At 51.7% G+C, this 23,742-nt stretch overlaps 1 protein-coding gene across 3 annotated transcripts in view; it reads left to right on the top strand.

Annotated features, from left to right (window-relative positions):
* FAM120C (family with sequence similarity 120 member C) overlaps window positions 1-23,742 on the top strand; it is a 434,870-nt gene that overhangs the window by 85,119 nt on the left and 326,009 nt on the right. For all 3 annotated transcript variants that reach the window (XM_078664559.1, XM_078664560.1, XM_078664561.1), the window contains exon 5: window positions 3,701-3,803. In XM_078664559.1, the coding sequence (XP_078520685.1) occupies window positions 3,701-3,803 (103 nt within the window). The remainder of the gene's footprint in view (window positions 1-3,700; window positions 3,804-23,742) is intronic.

Below are 23,742 nucleotides of genomic sequence, written 5' to 3' on the forward strand. Positions count from 1 at the left end.
CTGTCGGGGGGAGACTACAGCAGTTCCTGCCGCTCTGGACAAACATCACCACAGACAGGTGGGTACGACAACTTGTCCAGTACGGTTATTGTCTAGAGTTAAAGTCCACTCCACCCAACATTCCACCAAGGCAGCGGCCTATGTCCGCAGAGCACTTGCACTTATTGCAGCAGGAGGTAGTGGTGATGCTGCAAAAAGGCGCAATCGAGCTCGTGCCAGTGGAGGAGGAAGGCACAGGGGTATATTCCCTGTACTTCCTTATTCCAAAGAAGGACGGATCTCTCAGACCCATTCTGGATCTGCGTCCCCTCAACCTGTATATACTGTCAGAACATTTCCATATGCTTACACTGCAACAGATTCTTCCCTTGTTAAACAAAGGGGACTTCTTAGCAACCTTAGACCTCAAGGATGCTTATTTCCACATACCACTACACCCATCCTACAGAAAATACCTCAGGTTCACTATCCAAGGCAGGCATTATCAGTTCAAAGTCCTACCCTTCGGAGTGACCACCGCCCCAAGAGTGTTTACCAAGTGTCTGGCGACGGTGGCGGCGCACCTCAGGAGGCAGAATATCCATGTCTACCCCTACCTGGACGATTGGCTCGTTCAAGCCAAGTCGGAACAACAGTGCGCCGCGGACATGTCGACTACCATTCACCTCCTTCACAATCTGGGCTTCTCGCTGAACTACCCGAAGTCGCACCTTCAGCCGGCACATGTCCGGCAGTTTCTGGGCGCGACAATCAATACCCTGACAGCTATGGCTCAGCCAAACCAGGTCAGGATAGACAGCATGCAGTCTCTGATCCAAAAGTTCAGACCACAACACTCGCTTCCAGCGAGAGTGTTCATGCAGTTGATTGGCATGATGGCCTCCTGCATCTTCATAGTCCCTCACGCACGGTTACATATGCGTCCGCTCCAGGAGTGCTTAGCAAACCAGTGGACACAGGCTCAGGGACAATTGACAGACCTAGTGTTGGTTACCAGTCGGGCGTTCAACTCTCTGCATTGGTGGACTCCACACAACCTTTGCAAGGGCCGACTGTTCCAAGAGCCAGTGCCACAGATTACCCTGACGACGGACGCATCTCTCCAGGGATGGGGAGCTCATCTGCTCACTTACACAGTGCAGGGACTATGGACGACGCAGCAACAGAAGATGCACATCAACTATCTGGAACTGATGGCAATCTTCATGGCGCTCAAGTCCTTCAATGTACATCTGTGCAACAAGGTAGTGTTAGTCCGGACGGACAACATGACAGCGATGTACTACATTCAAAAGCAGGGAGGCACCCACTCGCCACAGCTGTCTCATCTGGCTCAGAGCATGTGGAAGTGGGCCATTCAGAGGAACATTTTCCTCATGGCAGAACACCTCCCGGGCAAGGACAATCAGATGGCGGATCTGCTCAGCAGATACAGCCATCAAATGCACGAGTGGGAGTTACACCCATCAGTACTCCGCCCGTACTTCCAGCAGTGGGGTCATCCGGAGATGGACCTGTTTGCCACAAACGAAAACGCAAAATGCCAACACTTTGCCGCCAAGTTCCCTCACCCACAATCGCAGGGGAATGCGATATGGATGAACTGGTCAGGCAAATTTGCGTACGCTTTTCCACCAGCCCCTCTGATACCGCTGGTGGCAAGAAAACTAAAGCAGCACTCGATGACACTCATCCTAGTTGCTCCAACGTGGGCACGCCAAGCATGGTACACCACGTTTCTGGAGCTCTCGGTGGTGCCGCATCAAAGGCTGCGCCTAACGCCCAGGCTTTTGACGCAGAACCATGAAGACATTCAGCATCCAGATCCGCAACAGCTCAACCTGGCGATCTGGCTCCTGAAGTCCTAGAGTTTGGCTACCTTCACCTGCCTCCAGAATGCATGGACATCATCAAGGAGGCAAGGAAGCCGACTACCAGAGCATGCTATGCTGCTAAATGGAAGCATTTTGTTCTTCACTGTACAGCCAATAACATAAACCCGCTAGATGCATCTATCCCTAACATCATTTGCTATCTGTTACATCTTTACAAGTGCAATCTAGCCTACACTTCCATTCGGATACATCTATCCGCCATAGCAGCTTACCTTCAGAACAGGCAACATCTCTCTGTCTTCAGAGTGCCTGCCATTAAGGCTTTCCTTGAAGGTCTGAAACGAGTCATTCCCCCAAGGACACCGCCAGCTCCGGTGTGGAACCTCAATGTGGTCCTCACCAGGCTGATGGGACCACCTTTTGAGCCACTACACTCGTGTGAACTCCAGTTCCTAACATGGAAAGTGGCTTTCCTTATTGCTATTACGTCACTGAGACGTGTTAGTGAGCTGCAAGCGCTCACAATACAAGAGCCATTCATACAAATTCATCCAAATAGGGTGGTACTACGTACTAACCCTAAATTCCTTCCGAAGGTGGTGTCACAGTTTCATCTCAACCAAACTATTGACTTGCCTGCATTCTTCCAAAACCCACAAACGGTGGCGGAAAGAATGCTCCATACTTTGGATGTTAGAAGGGCGTTGATGTACTATATTGACAGGACACAACCCTTTAGAAAAACAAAACAACTTTTTGTTGCCTTCTCGCCACAGCACAAGGGCAACCCTATTTCCAAAGCAGGAATAGCCAGATGGATTGTTAAGTGCATCCAGATCTGCTATCAAAAGGCTAAACGCACCTTAACAATACCCCCAAGGGCACACTCCACACGCAAATTGGGGGCATCCATGGCTTTCCTGGGGAACATTCCTTTAGAGGACATTTGTAGAGCAGCCACATGAGTTACACCACATACCTTTACAAAACACTACTGTGTTGATGTGCATTCCAAACAGCAGGCAGCTGTTGGGCAGGCTGTTCTCAAGACACTTTTTCAGGTTTCTGCAGCTGGCACGGGCAACCGCCGCTAATGGAGGGACTGCTATATATTCTATGCAACAGATATGAATTTAGCAGCCCACATGCCTCGAACTGAATATGCTACTTACCAGTATGCATCTGTTCTTGGCATGTAGGGCTGCTAACATTCATATCGCCCACCCTCCTCCCCGGTGCCTGTCGCAGCTGCAGACATACTCTTGCATTCAATCATTAGCATGGACATCCTTTACACTTTACACTCCATCTCTGCCACAATGGCTAAAAACAATCTGGGGATGGAGCCGATGCCCATGCGCACTGTAGTCCAGGGGAGGAGCCACCTATCTCAGGATACTTCGAAGACTCTTCCAGGACAACAATGTGCGATCATCCGGACCCAACACTAGGCGGCGATCTAATGCAACAGATATGAATGTTAGCAGCCCTACATGCCAAGAACAGATGCATACTGGTAAGTAGCATATTCAATAGGATTATTCATTCTAAACTGACTGTGAGCTGTGGGATCACACTCAACTATGTTAATTTTTTGACCATCACTGCTACGTTGAAGGAAACAAGATAAACTATTACAAGTAATTATGTTTTAAACTTTTTTTTATCTTGTTTTTTTTTTATTAGCACACACTGAAGTTTAGAATTTCCAGCCAATAAATGGGCATTTTTTAGGATGACGTTTGTGTTTGCGTGAGCCACTGTGGCTAAATGATTTTTCTCTGCAGATGCTCTTTTTGAAGAGTAACTTGCATGCAGATAACTCACTTTCACTCCTATACTGTTTTCCACTCTTTGCTGTCTAGTCTAGGACTCAAGAGAAGATTGAGCGTTTTAAGAAAGCAGTAGAATATTACTCTGTGGCCACCAAGCCGCGACCATTACCTTTGGGCCCTTCTCCATTCCTAGGTAAGCATTAAGAACTGCTCTCCAGCATGCATTCTTGCATAAACTAACTTTCTTGGTTGAGTGCACTACAGCTTTAGCTCAAAGTCTGAGAGCGTCCTTTTTATGAGCTTGTCCACTTTTACCTGCACTGCAGACAACTGGTGAAAGGTGCCCACGACACCCAATCAGTACCAATTTAATAGCCTTTTCTGTCATGTCATGAGTGGGTTTTGTGATTGTTGACAAGGAAGGCAATTGTTTTTCAAATATACACTTTTAATATTGGTATTTGCCCTCAGATCTCTGTCTGAGGGTTGTTGTCTGGTGAACCTTCAGAACAGGGAGGTTGGCTGTGAGTGCTCTTTATTCAGCGTAAACCTCATTATTTCTAATCCTCTTCTGAGTCCAGGACGTTGTGTGCAAAACACTAGACAGGCCAAGCCAGGTTCCCCCATCTAAGATGACATTCATTGTCTGCCTTTGGAGCCATCTTCTCTTAGTTCTCCATCATTATCAGTGCCACTTTGCATGGAATCTTCTGGGAGGACGAAAGCTAAGATTCCATATATTTGTGGCAACACCTGCTTTCAAAGCCTCCCCAATCAAAAAGTTTACTATTACTTTAATGCAATCAATCAATACACAAGCTCTTTATCAAATAAATAGGATGATAGGTGTGCGAAACCAGAATGTTTAGACTCCATCACAGCATGTCCTGTCAGTGACATCATCACCCATCAATCTTGTTTGGGCAGTCGTGGAGCCCGCAGAAAACGTACTTCTCAACCTTCTTTGTCCCTCCATTTCCATCCAATTCCTCATGGTCCTTTGCCAAGACCCCAAACTCCCCTGCAGCCAAAGCCTGAACATTGTATTTCTCTCATAACTGCATGCTAAAACTCACTAACAATTTTGTTCACCAAGGGGCGTGGCTTAGCGCGCGATGCGAATGGACGCCTGCGGGTAGAGCTCCGTGCCGAGCTCCCCTTCCCGGCGCAATTATCCGGAGAACCACTCTGCAGAGCCGGCCGAAAATCACCGCGCGAGGTCCACACATCCCGACACGGCACCTGCCCAACTTTGGTGCCGATCGGACTCGCCCCACTGCACCGGGGAACCTCGAGGAGCTGCTGCCGCACACGTCGGCCCCTGGCCCGGCAGCTGCCCAAGACACACTGGGGATTCAGTGGCGGAGGTAGGCCCAGAGGCGCGGCCTGAGGCAGACACCAGCGGAACGCGCACACCCGCGACTGAGGCCACCCACAGCTCATTCTCAACCACAGGTGGACACGGCACCTCCTGCTCCGTGGCGCTCGGGGTCGTCCCTGGCGGAGGGGAGGCCGAGTGGGAGCGACCCGGGATTGGAGGTCGGACCGCCCCCGGACAGGACCACAACATGGCGCCCACAGCGCTGCACTGGTGAGTGCAAGCCATAACGCTCTTGGCGCGGAGGGGGACCGACGCCGGGCTCATGCTCACGGACAGAAGGCGACATAAGTGATCGACGGCAGCCCATCTGGCCGCCACCCACGTGTGCAGAGCCGCCACTACACACACGACGAAGGCTGGCCCGGGTGGAACGACGACGACTCCACGGGGCGGACGCGGCCACCCCAGTTGAGGCATTGAGAGGTGCAGCGCACCAGGGGGCACTCGGACAACTGGTGAGCCCGGTCGACCCACGGCGAACAGCCCGGGAGGCACACTCCACAGCTGACCGGCGGATGTGAGCCTAACAGTGCGTCCACTTAGACCCGAATACCAGCAACCACCGTCACACAAACGAGCACGCTGACCACCGGCCAACCACTGGTAGCCACCCTGAAGGCTCAACCCGATCTCCACCCTCCGCCGATACGAATCCTGACCCACCCACCGGGAACCACCTCGCTGCAGGCCTCGCTGAGGGCGCTGGCAGCTGACTAGGACACTGATGTCTAACGGGACCAGGGCACGTACCGGGACCGGAGGCGCAAATAACAGAGGCAAGATGGACAAATCTGGCAAGTCCACCGATCAGGACCAGACGGCGGCGAAACTTGACACCATGCTTGCAGCCATGGAAAGACTGGAGGAGTCTCTCCAACTCACTCGCACCTCCCTGGCCACCAAGATCGACAGTGTAGCCATAGACCTCACACACCTGCGGGCGGATCATAAAAAGCTTGCGGACCGCACCTCGTCCCTAGAAGACAACATGAAGGAGCTCCAACCCCAAGTAGGGCAATCGAATACGCACCTACAGGACCTGCTGAACAGGGTGGAATTCCTAGAAAACAGAGCCGAGGATGCGGAAGGCAGGGCACAAAAACAACGTGCGACTTGTTGGAGTTCCGGAAAATTGGGAGGGGAAGACACCGGAGGAGCACATGGAGCGCTGGCTGACGTCTATCCTGCCAGAGGGTTCACTCTCGCCTCACTTCGTGGTGGAACGCGCCCACAGGGTTCCCACCAAACCCCTGGCGACAGGCTCTAACCCGAGACCCATGCTTCTCCGCATATTGAACTACAGAGACAGGGACTCAATCCTACGTGAGACGCCCAAACTCCAAGAAGTACGAATTGATAACGCACAGGTGATGTTCTTCCCGGACTATACAATACAAGTGCAGAGGCAAAGACACTCTTTCCTAGCGGTGAAACGACGTTTGCGCCAACAAGGCCTGCAATATTCCTTGTTATTCCCGGCAAAATTGAGAGTGATAGCCGGCGTGCGGACATATTTCTTCACGGACCCTGACGAGGTGGCGGCATGGCTGGACAGCGGCACGGACTCTGCCCCCCGAGCACCGGCGGATCACTTTGGCGGACGCCAACCCGGAGGAGGCAGAAGGCGTCGCCGGCATCGACAACAAACACAGACGGGCGCAAGCGGAGCACCGAGAACACCCCCACCAACTGATGCTTCGCAACAGGAAAAGCAGGATGCCCTCTGCCTCGTGATGGAACTGAGTCGCTCCCCCGCACTGAGCGAGCCGGCTGGCGGCAGCGGACGGGACCCTCCCAGCGACGACGAAGCCATCTATGGTGTGCCGGACTCTCCGGCGACAGAAGCTGGACCGGACGTCACCCCTCAGACTGCAGACTACATCAGCTGATCGATTCATGAGATACGACGCCCTGGAACCCCTTACTGAAACCTGTGATGCTAACCACGAGGAGACCACGGACCCACGCTGTATTGCGCTGACCGACTGAGACTCTCGGGTCGGCAGGCGCCGCACCCAGCCCCCACTGGACACTGGGAGCCAATGACTGGCCAATTCCTCTTTAATGTATATAGGCCGGGAGAAAACTTGGCGGCTCATGCACAATCCGCGCACAGTTCCTGAAAACGCCAGCTCATCAACCGACCGATCAAGACACGTTATGTATGGTGTTTAATGCATAAATGTATGACTCCCCTATATACCGCATGTGGCCTGGGCTACTGCACACTCCCCAGGAAGGGGGGCAGCCCACATAGAATGACACTGTAAACACACGGACTATTGCTATAGCGAGCACTGCATAGCAACCCCCCCAGAATTAGACTTTGTTACTCTCCTTGAGAGCATGGACGGGAGCATGTTTGGCCTCCGACCTTTTGGTATTCCACATGTTCCTCTTGTTAAATGGCTAACTGTTCCACTAGCTGTGTTATTCACCCCCCCTTTTTACACTAATGCAATGGCGTGTATGACTGAATGTACTCCTGGTAAACAGACGGATTGGACACATGGTGGGGATTGTGGGACTTGCGGGGGTGTGGGACAAGGGTTTTGCTAAAGAACTGTAATGTCTGTGATTAAAATTTGTACATGGAATGTGAGGGGCATGCACACTCCATCTAGGCGGTACCAGATTTACTCATACCTCAAGCGCCATCATGTACAGATAGCCCTTTTACAAGAAACACACCTCTGTGAGTCGGAGGTCAATACTTTACGACGCAGGTGGCGAGGACAGTTGTATGCCACACATCACTCTTCCTACGCCAGAGGGACACTGGTGTGGGTGCGTCCGGGCACCCCATGGGCCGCACAGGAATCCCAAGTAGACCCCGGAGGGAGGTATGTGGTTATTAAGGGCAGGTTAGACGGGAACCCTCTAGTACTGGCCTCGATCTATGCACCCAACACGGGGCTGCCAGAATTCTTAGCGCACTTGTCGAACACACTGGCACCCTGGCACGGCATCCCGTGGGCTCTGGGTGGGGATTACAACTGTACATTGGACCCCGCCCTGGACCGTTCCCGCCCCCCCGCCGCTCAACTCCCCAGCACTGCACGCTGCACGTGCCCTCCAGGACTGGTCCACACAATGGGACTTGCAAGATGCGTGGCGCAGCCATAACCCCAGCACCAAGATCTACTCATATTACTCGGGGGCACACGACTTACATGTACGACTCGATAGGTACCTGGTGTGAGAAGTTGGCCTGATGTGCAGTGCTCACTATTCTAGTGATCACTATATATCAGTCCAAACAACCCTTATTGATGATTGGTTGTAAGTCAACCTTATAGACCAGCTATCCTAGTAGCATGGATACGAGCAGTCTAAGGCTAAGACTCTAGAGGGCGTGTTAAGCCAGCTGTTTTACCATCACATTACCCCTTGAACACCCAGTGAAAGGACACCACACAAGTGTTATGAAAATAAACAGTGTATTTATTAGAATCACAACAACCCTGTACTCTTTATGAGGACAGGGTGCTAAGCACACAACAAAACTCTTATGAAAATACTTAAGTTAGCACGTTATACACAAATGCCCGAGGGGCACGAAAAACCATATACTTTAAAAGTGGAATGCGAAATTACTAGCAGGTAAGTACAATACTAATAGGCTTTGGACTCGCTAGGACTTGACTATAGAATCGTTAGATTACTTCTAGGAGGCCTAGGGGACTCGGGTGCAGCGTGTGCACTCTCACGCGGGATGCGGGACAAAGTCTATGGGAGCTAGTAAAGGCAAAGTTAGTGTTCACGGGCGAACCCGACCTGGTAGGAAGAAAACGACAGTGGATCCTGACCCTAGGATAGTGAGGCTATGCTGGGACACCGAAGTGCCGAAGTTACCTAGCCCAGGGGCTGCAGCTGCATAGGTCTGAAAAGACGTCGGGAATCCTCGTGCCGGACCAGGAGCCTGGAAGAAGGAAGTTGCTGGCAGGCGACCAGTGAAGGAAAGTTCGTTGGATCCAAGCCTGGATCAAGGAAGAAGAAACCTGAAAGCAGAGGGGACCAAGTTCTTGAATCACTAGCCAGTGATTAAGTGGGCACCAGGATGGCACCGGGCGAAGTCACCTCGACTAGGTGAGTGGGCGACGCTGGCTCTGCAGATCTCACGGACCAGGAGGCGTTGTCGGCGACCAGGATGGAGAGGCGAGCTGTCCCACGATGGATGAAGCTGTCGGCGTCGAAGTTACCCAGGATTGGGCAACAAGCCTTGCCTAATTCAAGCCCACGCGGTGGACTCAAAATGGCGTCTTGAGTGGACCAGGAGGGTCCGGGGTGCTCCTCTTTTGGAAGGGAGCAAGGGCCAGCCTGGAGCAACCAGACCAGCAGCAGAAATGTCGTCGGGCGTCGTTCAGAAGGCCACAAGCCAGCGGGCTAGTAGCCAAACAACGCGGTGAGCAGCAAAAAGCAGAAGGGCCCCACGCAGATCGTGGAGATGCTGGGAGGCTGCACTTCGGTGCTGGAGCTGCTCAGGGTCGGGGCTTCTCGGACCCCAAAGCACTCACCAGGAAATTACTCGGCGGGCTTGCTGGAAAGAAGTCGTGCAGTCTTGAAGATGGCCGGTCCCTCGAGGTCTCGTCACACCCACGAATCTCAGCGTGACTGATGATGCAGGTAGAGGTCAGAGGTGCCAGGGAAGCCGGTTCTCGTCGAGCTGGGCAGTCTTGATCCGGAGGAGAGACTTGCAGCAGACCGCAGTGTTCTTAAGATGGTGCCTGCGGATGCAGGGTGACTACTCCTTAGTCACAAGGGAGAAATCTTAGGAAGAAGTCTTGAGTTCCTTTCGTGGAAAGTAGTTTCAGGATTCAAAGATGATCTGATTTGGAAGGGGGCCAGTTCCTACCTTTATCCTGTAAAAAGGGGCTGGCACGCGACTAAGTCCTGCCCTATGGGTGGGACTAGGAGGGGGGTGGTTACACCCACTTCCTTGGCGGGCTTTTCCCCAGCACAGGGTCTGGAGTGACCCTGGAACTGGTTCCAGCCAGCCTATGCACAGTGAGCACCGGGGTGCCACGTGCAGGCACCTTCCTCTAAAGCCCTGCTGTAGGAGAGTAGGGTCTGCAATCCTATGATCACCCAGATTTTTGCTTTTTGCTGCACTGGTTTACGACTTTCCCTGGCTGTGGGCCTGCTAATCAGACCCACAGCCTAGCTGTTCTCTCTATCCAAATTGTACTCAGGTACTGAATTGGCACTGGGCCCTCTCCAAGTCCCTGTACCCAGGGCTGAGGTGTACCCAGAAGTCTCCCAGGGGCTGAAGCATGTATTATGCCACCCCTGGGCTGACTAAACTGACACAACTGGCTGCACGACAGCTGGGGCAAGGTGGTGTACTCACCCTTTGCTTTAGATATAGTATACCTATATCTAACCCTAAAATGGACACACAGATCTCCTATCAGTCACTCCTATGGCAGGCCTTAACAATCCTGAAGGCAGAGTGCTTGGGATCGTGTGAGATGGTGCTCTGGCATGAGCTGAGCCTGTCTGCGGCTTTCGGGATCCATCCCTTAGCCGTTTCCATGATATCGCATACCATATACTCTTAAGTGCATTATAATCCTCGCGGTTATGTGCCAACTCTGGTATCGCTTTATCAAAACATGTCGAGTAAGGTGTCATACGAATTGGAATACTAACCCCTCGCCAATTCTGGCGACGGGGTTAGCATTCCACCCTTCTAGAGGGACACGACATGTATGTAACCCCTAACCCCGGTTAAAGTCAGACAGAGCCTTAGCATCCACAAAATGGATGCTGCCACCGAGACACAAGTCTGCCCTCCTGCTGCTGGGAGTCCTCCCAGAGCAGGAGATAAGGACAAAGGGTTTCCTGCCAGGGGCGGTGCCAGCACCGTCCCAGACAGGGTTTTGTGTATTGTAGGTAGGCAGGGCTTTAGAGGAAGGTGACTGCACGTGGCACCCCGGTGCTCACTGTGCATAGGCTGGCTGGAACCAGTTCCAGGGTCACTCCAGACCCTGTGCTGGGGAAAAGCCCGCCAAGGAAGTGGGTGTAACCACCCCCCTCCTAGTCCCACCCATAGGGCAGGACTTAGTCGCGTGCCAGCCCCTTTTTACAGGATAAAGGTAGGAACTGGCCCCCTTCCAAATCAGATCATCTTTGAATCCTGAAACTACTTTCTGCGAAAGGAACTCAAGACTTCTTCCTAAGATTTCTCCCTTGTGACTAAGGAGTAGTCACCCTGCATCCGCAGGCACCATCTGAAGAACACTGCGGTCTGCTGCAAGTCTCTCCTCCGGATCAAGACTGCCCAGCTCGACGAGAACCGGCTTCCCTGGCACCTCTGACCTCTACCTGCATCATCAGTCACGCTGAGATTCGTGGGTGTGACGAGACCTCGAGGGACCGGCCATCTTCAAGACTGCACGACTTCTTTCCAGCAAGCCCGCCGAGTGAATTCCTGGTGAGTGCTTTGGGGTCCGAGAAGCCCCCACCCTGAGCAGCTCCAGCACCGAAGAGCAGCCCCCCAGCATCTCCACGATCTGCGTGGGGCCCTTCTGCTTTTTACTGCTCACCGCGTTGTTTGGCTACTAGCCCGCTGGCTTGTAGCCTTCCTGACGACGCCCGACGACATTTCTGTTGCTGGTCTGGTTGCTCCAGACTGGCCCTTGCTTCCCTCCATCGGAGAAGTACCCTGGACCCTCCTGGTCCACCCAAGACGCCATTTTAGGTCCACCGCGTGGGCCTTGCATTTGCCAAGACTTGTTGCCCAATCCTGGGTCCAGCGACGTCGACAGCAAGAACCTTCGTGGGACAGCTCGCACCTCCATCCTGGTCGCCGACAACGCCTCCTGGTCCGAGAGACTGCAGAGCCCAGCAGCGCCCACTCACCTGACTGCGGTGACTTCGCCCGGTGCCATCCTGGTGCCCACTTAATCACTGGCTAGTGATTCAAGAACTTGGTCCCCTCTGCTTTCAGGTTTTCTTCTTCCTTGATCCAGGCTTGGATCCACCGAACTTTTCTTCACTGGTCGCCTGCCAGCAACTTCTTCCTTCCAGGCTCCTGGTCCGGCAACGAGATCCCCGACGTCTTTTCAGACCTATGCAGCTGCAGCCCCTGGGCTAGGTAACTTCGGCACTTCGGTGTCCCAGCATAGCCTCACTATCCTAGGGTCAGGATCCACTGTCGTTTTCTTCCTACCAGGTCGGGTTCGCCCGTGAACACTAACTTTGCCTTTACTAGCCTCCATAGACTTTGTCCCGCATCCCGCGTGAGAGTGCACACTCTGCACCCGAGTCCCCTAGGTCTCCTAGAAGTAATCTAACGATTCCCTAGTTAAGTCCTAGCGATTCCAAAGCCTATTAGTACTGTACTTACCTGCTAGTAATTTCGCATTCCACTTTTTAAGTATATGGTTTTTCGTGCCCCTCGGGCATTTGTGTATAACGTGCTAACTTAAGTATTTTCGTAAGAGTTTTGTTGTGTGCCTAGCACCCTGTCCTCATAAAGAGTACAGGGTTGTTGTGATTCTAATAAATACACTGTTTATTTTCATAACACTTGTGTGGTGTCCTTTCACTGGGTGTTCAAGGGGTAATGTGATGGTAAAACAGCTGGCTTAACACGCCCTCTAGAGTCTTAGCCTTAGACTGCTCGTATCCATGCTACTAGGATAGCTGGTCTATAAGGTTGACTTACAACCAATCATCAATAAGGGTTGTTTGGACTGATATATAGTGATCACTAGAATAGTGAGCACTGCACATCAGGCCAACTTCTCACACCTGCCTACCTACAATACACAAAACCCTGTCTGGGACGGTGCTGGCACCGCCCCTGGCAGGAAACCCTTTGTCCTTATCTCCTGCTCTGGGAGGACTCCCAGCAGCAGGAGGGCAGACTTGTGTCTCGGTGGCAGCATCCATTTTGTGGAGCTGAGGCTCTGTTTGACTTTAACCGGGGTTAGGGGTTACATACATGTCGTGTCCCTCTAGAAGGGTGGAATGCTAACCCCGTCGCCAGAATTGGCGAGGGGTTAGTATTCCAATTCGTATGACCCCTTACTCGACATGTTTTGATAAAGCGATACCAGAGTTGGCATATAACCGCGAGGATTATAATGCACTTAAGAGTATATGGTATGCGATATCATGGAAACGGCTAAGGGATGGATCCCGAAAGCCGCAGACAGGCTCAGCTCATGCCAGAGCACCATCTCACACGATTCCAAGCACTCTGCCTTCAGGATTGTTAAGGCCTGCCATAGGAGTGACTGATAGGAGATCTGTGTGTCCATTTTTAGGGTTAGATATAGGTATACTATATCTAAAGCAAAGGGTGAGTACACCACCTTGCCCCAGCTGTCGTGCAGCCAGTTGTGTCAGTTTAGTTAGTCAGCCCAGGGGTGGCATAATACATGCTTCAGCCCCTGGGAGACTTCTGGGTACACCTCAGCCCTGGGTACAGGGACTTGGAGAGGGCCCAGTGCCAATTTAGATATGTACCTAAGGTACATGGAATCCATTTTACAGAGAGAGCAGTAGGCCTGGGGTCCTGAATAGCAGGGCCCCAGGTCAACTAAGTCAGAAAACCAGCAAAACACCAGGCTAAAAGTTGGGGGCAACCATAGTCAGGGATCTACCTTCCTACATAACCCCCCCCCAAACGAAAGGAGATAAGGCTAGCCTTGCCAGGTAAGCCTATATTGCCTGAGTGGCCATATAAGGAAGTACCAGCACTGGCATGGTGACCCCCTTTCTCATGGTCCACTAAGCAATCCCTCACCCTAAGGGTGTCTGAGGGTCTCCACCATAGGGAATCTCTACCTGTGGTGTGTTTTGGCAAAGTAAAAGGCTGGTGCTGAAATGGAGTACTGAAGTGAGGCTCCACTAATTTTGGGCTCAGCTTCCTCCAATCATTTTCCACCATATAGGCCTTTCTTTCCAAGACTGAGTTGTTTTGGGCTCTCAGGGTCAACCTCTGGCTACCTACAGCTGGAGGTTGGGTCCCTCTGTTTGGCTTACTGGAGGGACAGGTCAGGTCTGGGGCCCTCAGGTCCCAAGTTTGGCTGTGCCCAACAGTGTCCATCTGTGGGAGGTCCCTAACTAATTTTAAGGGGGATCCCTCAGGAGTATGTTTTATTTTCACTGGGCTAGGACTACTAGCTTCAGTGCCCTTAATCTGCTGATTGGGAAATTCTTTTGGACAGGGGGCCCCTTGGGGTCCACCACTGGCCTCCCTGACCTCTACAGCCCTGGGCTGACTGAGGCAGGGTAGAGAGGGGCAGGTTACCTGCTCCAGACTGGGTCCCACCTTGGAAGGGTCCGCTGACATCAGGGGTTCTGCCAGGCTAGGCCTGACTACCTCTGTGGCAGTTTCTTCACAAGGGGTCAGATCAGTTCCCTGAGGAGGCTGACCCTTTCCTAAAGTCTGGTGGGAGGGAGATTTCTCTTCCTCCTCAGTACTCTCTGTCTGAGTGGAGTGATCCATAGTTTCAGGCTTCACTACACTATCATATGTCTGAGTTTGAGCTGTGGCCATCACAACTCTCCCAACCTTTTCAGGAGGGGGCTCAGTTTGGGTGTGGGCTGTTACCATGACAGCCTTGACAACCTGTTCTGGGAAGGAAGTTGTCTGAGATTGGGTTGTGACTGGCACAACCCTCCTGACCTGTTCAGGGAGGACATCTTGGACTGGGGCTGTGGCTATCACTGCCCCACTAACCTTACCATGGGTGTTTACCATTTTAGAATGGGTTTCTTGCTCTACTTCAGCCCAGGCTGAGAGCTCTAAATCATTCCCCAGTAGGCAATCTACAGGCAAGTTTGGTGACACTGCCACTCTCTTGTGGCCAGTGACACCTCCCCAGCTGAGATTGACCACTGCCATGGGATGATCTCTCTGTACTCCATCAATATTGGTCACCTGGTATGTGGCACGAGGTAAAAGTTGCCTTGAGGGGACTAGACTCTCAGTCACCATAGTGATGCTAGCCCCTGTATCTCTATAGGCCTCAACTTTTATACCATTGATGAGGGGCTCTTGTCTGTACTTGCCCAAAGTGTTGGGACAAGTTGTGAAGTTGGCAAACCCCATGCCAGTCTCACAGACAAGAGTATCTAAGTTTGGGGACCTGGTTAGGCCAGAGTCCCCAGGAACTCCCAAAGTAAATGCACCCAAATTCTTGGGGGCACTCCCACCACCTGGGGGATTACTACTAGTAGTAACAGGAGGTTTGGGAATGTTACTTGGGGGTATGTTTTCCTTATTGTTATTCTTTGGGCAACTGCTGTCAGTTTTTAAATGACCCACCTGTTTACAGGGATAACAATAAGGTTTCTTTTGGTTATTGGAAGGATTCTGGGACCCACCCCCCTCAGAGGATTTTTTGGGCCCTGATGTGGTTTGATCTGTAGATTTATTCCCACCCTTCTCTTGAGGCTTGGTTGATTCCTTTTTCTGGTCACCACCTTGGTTCTTGGGCCTAATCCTGGTTCTGACCCATTTGTCTGCCCTCTTACCCAATTCTTGTGGAGAGGTCAGATCAGAGTCTACCAGGTGCTGGTGTAATAACTGGTTCTGACAATTATTTAAGACTTGCTCTCTCATAATTAGATTATACAATCCCTTGAAATCAGTAACCTTACTACCCAGTAGCCAGCCTTCCAAAGCCTTAGTGGCACAATCAACAAAGTCTGACCAGTCCTGAGACTGAGTTTTCTGGGTGTCTCTGAACAGCAACCTGTACTGCTCAGTGGTTAAGCCAAACCCATCAACCAGTGCATTTTTCAGGACCTGGTAATTGTTAGCATCCTCAACTCTAGTAGTGAGGAGCTTATCTCTACCTTTACCATCAAAGGAGAGCCACAGTATAGCTGCCCACTGACTCTGGGGAATGCACTGCACAGTGCAGGCCCTCTCCAGAGCAGCCATCCATTTCTGGATATCATCCCCTTGCTTAAAGGGGGGCACTATTTTAGTCAGGTGTTTAGTATCTAAACCCTTCTCTCTATCTCTTGGGAGATTGCTGCCACCAGTGGGAGCTAGCCCACTCATCTGCTGCTCTCTAGCAAAGGCAAGCTTCTCTTTGGCCAGGGCAAGTTCTTCCCTTTCAATCCTCAGTTCAGCTTGTCTCATTCTAGCTTCATGCTCTTTTCTCTGAGGGGAAGTAAATCTCCTCTGTGGAGGATTCCTTCTCCCCTGAGAAGAGGCATTAGAGTGCAGAGATCTATTGGAGTCCCTAGAAAGAGATCTATCTCTCCTAACTCCAAGGTTAGGCCCACTTCGGGTTAGTACTGGGGGTCCCCCAGATCCTAGCCCAAGTAAGTCTAAGTTGGCCCTGGTTAGCCTTCTGACTACCTCAAGACCTTTGTCTACCTCATCCCCAGAGAGTTCCTCTTGATCCTCCTCCTCAACTGCAGTAGCAATGTTGGGGAGATCTGGATCCCCAGAGGTTCCCTCTAAGGCTGGCATGTTCTCATGTAACTGAGAAAGCTTTCTGGCATCATATGTCTCTAAGAGACCTATCAGAAAGGGAATGGTGGGGTTAGACCCCTGCTTCAGTTTTCTGGATACACAGATCGGTCTCATCTCCTGGAAACTGAGAGCTGCATATCTTGAAGTGACCTGTGGAGGGTCAACACTGACCAGGGGAGTCTCAGTAGAATCTCCCTGGGTAGACATGCTTTTCTAGTGAGGTGTAAGTGGTGCACTTACCTACACTATATGTTTGCCTACTGATCCCTTGCTAGAGTTGTAGTTTAGGGTGTGCTAGGCCCTAGGAGCTACAACAGCTGGTTCAGTAGAACTCAGAGTATTCTAAGCTAAGTTATATGTACCTTTAGTACTTATGTGATCTTTCACAAGATATTCTTAGGGCATGTGTGGTAAAACAACAGCAAGCTCAAATCCCAACCGCTGCTCACCAATGTGAGAAGTTGGCCTGATGTGCAGTGCTCACTATTCTAGTGATCACTATATATCAGTCCAAACAACCCTTATTGATGATTGGTTGTAAGTCAACCTTATAGACCAGCTATCCTAGTAGCATGGATACGAGCAGTCTAAGGCTAAGACTCTAGAGGGCGTGTTAAGCCAGCTGTTTTACCATCACATTACCCCTTGAACACCCAGTGAAAGGACACCACACAAGTGTTATGAAAATAAACAGTGTATTTATTAGAATCACAACAACCCTGTACTCTTTATGAGGACAGGGTGCTAAGCACACAACAAAACTCTTATGAAAATACTTAAGTTAGCACGTTATACACAAATGCCCGAGGGGCACGAAAAACCATATACTCTAAAAGTGGAATGCGAATTACTAGCAGGTAAGTAACGATTCTCAGAGGCTTTGGGATCGCTAGGACTGGACTACTGAACCTTTAGATTACTAGCAGGAGGCCTAGGGAACTCGGGTGCAGAGTGTGCACTCTCACGCGGGATGCGGGACAAAGTCTATGGGAGCTAGTAAAGGCAAAGTTAGTGTTCACGGGCGAACCCGACCTGGTAGGAAGAAAACGACAGTGGATCCTGACCCTAGGATAGTGAGGCTATGCTGGGACACCGAAGTGCCGAAGTTACCTAGCCCAGGGGCTGCAGCTGCATAGGTCTGAAAAGACGTCGGGAATCCTCGTGCCGGACCAGGAGCCTGGAAGAAGGAAGTTGCTGGCAGGCGACCAGTGAAGGAAAGTTCGTTGGATCCAAGCCTGGATCAAGGAAGAAGAAACCTGAAAGCAGAGGGGACCAAGTTCTTGAATCACTAGCCAGTGATTAAGTGGGCACCAGGATGGCACCGGGCGAAGTCACCTCGACTAGGTGAGTGGGCGACGCTGGCTCTGCAGATCTCACGGACCAGGAGGCGTTGTCGGCGACCAGGATGGAGAGGCGAGCTGTCCCACGATGGATGAAGCTGTCGGCGTCGAAGTTACCCAGGATTGGGCAACAAGCCTTGGCTAATTCAAGCCCACGCGGTGGACTCAAAATGGCGTCTTGAGTGGACCAGGAGGGTCCAGGGTGCTCCTCTTTTGGAAGGGAGCAAGGGCCAGCCTGGAGCAACCAGACCAGCAGCAGAAATGTCGTCGGGCGTCGTTCAGAAGGCCACAAGCCAGCGGGCTAGTAGCCAAACAACGCGGTGAGCAGCAAAAAGCAGAAGGGCCCCACGCAGATCGTGGAGATGCTGGGAGGCTGCACTTCGGTGCTGGAGCTGCTCAGGGTCGGGGCTTCTCGGACCCCAAAGCACTCACCAGGAAATTACTCGGCGGGCTTGCTGGAAAGAAGTCGTGCAGTCTTGAAGATGGCCGGTCCCTCGAGGTCTCGTCACACCCACGAATCTCAGCGTGACTGAGGATGCAGGTAGAGGTCAGAGGTGCCAGGGAAGCCGGTTCTCGTCGAGCTGGGCAGTCTTGATCCGGAGGAGAGACTTGCAGCAGATCGCAGTGTTCTTAAGATGGTGCCTGCGGATGCAGGGTGACTACTCCTTAGTCACAAGGGAGAAATCTTAGGAAGAAGTCTTGAGTTCCTTTCGTGGAAAGTAGTTTCAGGATTCAAAGATGATCTGATTTGGAAGGGGGCCAGTTCCTACCTTTATCCTGTAAAAAGGGGCTGGCACGCGACTAAGTCCTGCCCTATGGGTGGGACTAGGAGGGGGGTGGTTACACCCACTTCCTTGGCGGGCTTTTCCCCAGCACAGGGTCTGGAGTGACCCTGGAACTGGTTCCAGCCAGCCTATGCACAGTGAGCACCGGGGTGCCACGTGCAGTCACCTTCCTCTAAAGCCCTGCCTACCTACAATACACAAAACCCTGTCTGGGACGGTGCTGGCACCGCCCCTGGCAGGAAACCCTTTGTCCTTATCTCCTGCTCTGGGAGGACTCCCAGCAGCAGGAGGGCAGACTTGTGTCTCGGTGGCAGCATCCATTTTGTGGAGCTGAGGCTCTGTTTGACTTTAACCGGGGTTAGGGGTTACATACATGTCGTGTCCCTCTAGAAGGGTGGAATGCTAACCCCGTCGCCAGAATTGGCGAGGGGTTAGTATTCCAATTCGTATGACACCTTACTCGACATGTTTTGATAAAGCGATACCAGAGTTGGCATATAACCGCGAGGATTATAATGCACAAGAGTATATGGTATGCGATATCATGGAAACGGCTAACGGATGGATCCCGAAAGCCGCAGACAGGCTCAGCTCATGCCAGAGCACCATCTCACACGATTCCAAGCACTCTGCCTTCAGGATTGTTAAGGCCTGCCATAGGAGTGACTGATAGGAGATCTGTGTGTCCATTTTTAGGGTTAGATATAGGTATACTATATCTAAAGCAAAGGGTGAGTACACCACCTTGCCCCAGCTGTCGTGCAGCCAGTTGTGTCAGTTTAGTTAGTCAGCCCAGGGGTGGCATAATACATGCTTCAGCCCCTGGGAGACTTCTGGGTACACCTCAGCCCTGGGTACAGGGACTTGGAGAGGGCCCAGTGCCAATTTAGATATGTACCTAAGGTACATGGAATCCATTTTACAGAGAGAGCAGTAGGCCTGGGGTCCTGAATAGCAGGGCCCCAGGTCAACTAAGTCAGAAAACCAGCAAAACACCAGGCAAAAAGTTGGGGGCAACCATAGTCAGGGATCTACCTTCCTACACCTGGTCACTAGAGAGTTGCTGCCAATCGTCAGACGCACACTACATGGGCCCGCACGCACTCAGATCACAACCCCCACCTCATGGACCTGGCCTGGGAACAGCCGAGGCCGCCGGTGACCTTCTGGAGGCTGTAACCTGACTTATTGCTGGATGGCACACTCAGGACCTCGATAGGTGCACAGACAGCGCAATACTTTGAGGACAATAATGGGACTGCTTCCACGCCCCAGATAGAATGGGACGCATTTAAAGTGGTCCTCAGGGGACTGTGTCTAGGCACGCAGGCTCACTCTAGGCGACAGGTAGAGAAAGACCTAAAACACCTGGAAGCAGACCTGCTACAGGCAGAACGGGAGGCATCTGAGGGCGCCAACACTAGGCTATTGGAAGCGAAGGCGGAGCATGACAGATTAGTGGGTAGATTAAAACTTATCCACTATGCTGCTCATTCGGCCCGCACACACCGCTATAGTGACAAACCGGGCAAACTGTTGGCCTGGTTGATACGACGTGAAATCCGATCCTCCCCGGTGACGGCGATAAGCCCTGCCACCGATACAATGGTGTATACACAGGCGGACATCCATGCCGCTTTTGTGACACATTACGATGCGCTATATCGGTCACAACTGCGAACTCCGCAGCCAAATATAACGGAGTATCTAGACGAAATAACGCTCCCCACTCCGACTGATAGCCAACGGGACGATCTTGGATCGCCGTTAACGGCAGATGAGCTACGTGACGCCATTTTCGCCCTTTCCAATGGCAAAGCCCCGATCCCAGACGGGCTGCCAGCTGAATACTACAAGGCCTACTCGGACATCCTAATTCCCGAACTACTCAGAACATACTCAGCAGCGTTAGAGGACTCATCCTTACCCAAGTCCATGAATGAGGCAACATTGGTGTCTCTCCTCAAACCGGGCAGTGACGGTACGCTCCTCGGCTCGTACAGACCTCTGGCTCTGTTGAACACCGACTACAAGATCCTGGCCTCGACTCTAGCCCGAAGGCTGGCGGCCCTGGTGCCTGCCTTAGTGCACAAAGATCAGAACGGCTTTGTTCCAACGAGATGCACCTCCCAGAACATAAGGAGGCTGTTCCGAGTGCAAGAGTACGCAATCCAGAACTGGCCGAGATCGGGCTGCTTGATTTTGGACCTTGAAAAAGCGTTCGACTCCGTGGAATGGCCTTATCTGCTAGCGGTGCTCCGCAAGTTTGATCTGGGTGACGACTATATCGAACTGGTGGGATTGCTGTACAGGAGGCCAGAGGTGAGAGTACGCACGGGCAGACTGCTGTCCGAGGCCATCCGAGTCAGGAGGGGCTCTCCCCACTACTCTTTTCGCTGGCGATGGAGCCTTTAGCCGAGCGAATGCGCAACAGCGGCGCACAGTGGGGCGTTCCACTGGCGGATGGCACACATATAATATCGCTGTACGCGGACGACTTACTTCTGTACGTCAGAGACCTCGAGCACCTACCACCGGAACTATCAGACATCTTCCGAACGTTCGAGACCATGTCCGGCCTAAAAGTCAACTGGGCCAAGTCGGGGGCGTACTCATTTGCTCCTAACACCCCAGACCCTGAGCTCAGGATCAATGGCGAGAGGTTGCAGTGGCACCAACACACGTTCAAATACCTGGGAATCCATATTCACAGAAGCCCTCCAGACATCTTGGGTGGCAATTTGACACGAGCCATAACATCCATCAGGGCGCAGATCGCCTTTTGGAAAACTCTCCCCATCAATGTGCCGAGCAGGGAGACTTTAACGAAAATGATCGTCCTGCCCAGACTCCTGTACTACTTTGCAAACATTCCACTATATGTCCCGGCCCGCATTTTCAGAGATTTGGAAACCATGCTTAGAGACCTGATTTGGAACACGGGAAGACCCAGAGTGGCACTGACGAAATTGTACGTTCCAGTCAGTGATGGTGGCCTAGCGGTACCGAACCTGGAACTCTATTATCTGGCGGCGCAACTGCAATGGGTAGTGGCTTGGCTCTCGGGTAGGAATCATGAAGACACGGCCACAGCTGTGGGCGCACTATCCCCGCTACAGATACACTCATTATTTCACCCGCTGGCGAGCACTAGGAAACACACCCAACTACACGTAGCAGTGGCTGCGAAATGCTACTCTCGGTGCCTACGGCTCACCAGAAACACTACACCGTATGCTCCGGCGCTCCCGCTCCTAGGCACCCCCAAGACCGCGACGGTAGTTACAGAAACAGCCCTGGAGCAGTGGACACGCTCGGTATAGAAACCATGGCGGACCTCTACGCTGACGGCGCCCTGCTACCCTTCGAGACACTAGCCGCCGACGCAGGGTTACCAGCAGGACAGTTCTTGCAACACGCTTCCATAATCAGAGCGCTCACGCAGAAGTGGGGTAACATTACTGAAGAGCCTCCCATACACCAGCTAATACAGTACATGCACGTCATGGGACGGCAGGGCTGCGTAAATTCCCCATTGCGGCGCTTTGGGACGGAATGCTACGCTCCTTCCACAGCGAATTCCAAACACTAGAAGAACCCATAGGACACGCCTCCCCAAGCGGAGAACACAGAGACAGGTGCACAACACCAGGCACTGCTGATGTTGGCCATGTTGCCAGCACTCCTGTCACATAGTGGGAACGAGCACTGCCCCGCGCCCCCGCTACACCCCCCACCCCCCCGCTACACTTGCACGGCGCATTCACCGCTGGTCCCGCACCGCCCTCTCTGTCCTACTGAGTCGGACACGGACCGACCATGACACCACCCCCGGACCCCCCCACTCAGAAGTCCAAACACACCATACACCTCCAAGTTTGGTAACCCCACTTCTCCCCGTTTTTAATTATCCTAACCTATTCATTACAACATAACGAGGAAGACATGATTGAGTGATGTTTCCGCCATGGTATTTCATTGTGAAGTAACAGTGTACCTTACGTTTCGCTCCATGATCCATGTATGACATTTCTTTATCTTTTTATGCGTTTTCGTGCAACGACATACTGTACAATTCATGTTTTCTTTCTCCTGTGAACTAAATAAAGGATATATTTAAAAAAAAAAAAAAATTGTTCACCAAAGCATTCAGAATCGAGTGCCCGCACACTCTGTTGCAAACGGCCACCAATGCCCACAAGCACCATCTGCCTAACTAGCAAGGCTCAGGGTTTCTAGAAAGAAGTCTAGGATTTTGTGAGAGCGAGAGGCCTGCCCTAAGCTTTGACTGGGATAGATAAAGGGGAAGGAAGACATGGGTGTTGATGATACATAAGATCTCCGCATTGGGGATGTTGTAGAAAATACAGATGGATTTTGTAGAGGGATATCCAATTCCATAAGGAATTGGTTGAGTGTTGTGTTGTCTTCTGAAGTGGTAAAGTTTTTGCAACCCTTATAGGTATTTATGGTGGGGAAGGCAGTGGTTGAGTTGAATGAAGGTAATCTGTAATTTATTTTATAGGTAGTGTAAGAGCCAGTGTGTGTGTGAGATCAAGAGGGAGTAGAAATAATAAGCGTTAAGTAAAATGAGACATAGCAGTATCTGCAGTTGTGGAAAGAAGTAATCCCACATAACCGTGCAGCATCCATGGTTGCATGAAAATTTGTGACCACATAACCGAGCGAGAACTATTTTCTGATAGACTTCTAACCTCAGATTCCTCATCTTTTGAATGTTCCCCCAAGCGTCAGTCTGGATCCGGAAAATCTTCAGCAGCAGTCCTGTACGCCGGTAGGTGCTGTCACAGGGCTCTGCAGAGACATTGTTCTGTTACACCGTTCCCGCTAGAAGAGGTAGGAGTGCGTATTATGACAACAGGACGTCAAAGTGCAGCGATTGAGTTCATTTACACCATCTGAGACTGTTGTCCCAATCCCTAGCTAACTCAGTGCCTCACCCGAGGCCCTAACTTTCCTGTAGTGGCAGGTGATTTTGGCAACCTTGAACATGACACATTATATCCAGATCTTACACTTTCTGTTATTTACTTGTGCATGCCCTTGGTAAATACAAGAAAGATATGAATAATGTTTTCAATACATTTATTGAAACAAATGTAATCTTGCATAGAAAGAGTGAGCTGCGATTATTAGGCAGATAAAACAAAGCAATG

Source organism: Lissotriton helveticus, chromosome 10, assembly GCF_964261635.1.
Source record: "Lissotriton helveticus chromosome 10, aLisHel1.1, whole genome shotgun sequence".
NCBI lineage: Eukaryota > Metazoa > Chordata > Amphibia > Caudata > Salamandridae > Lissotriton > Lissotriton helveticus.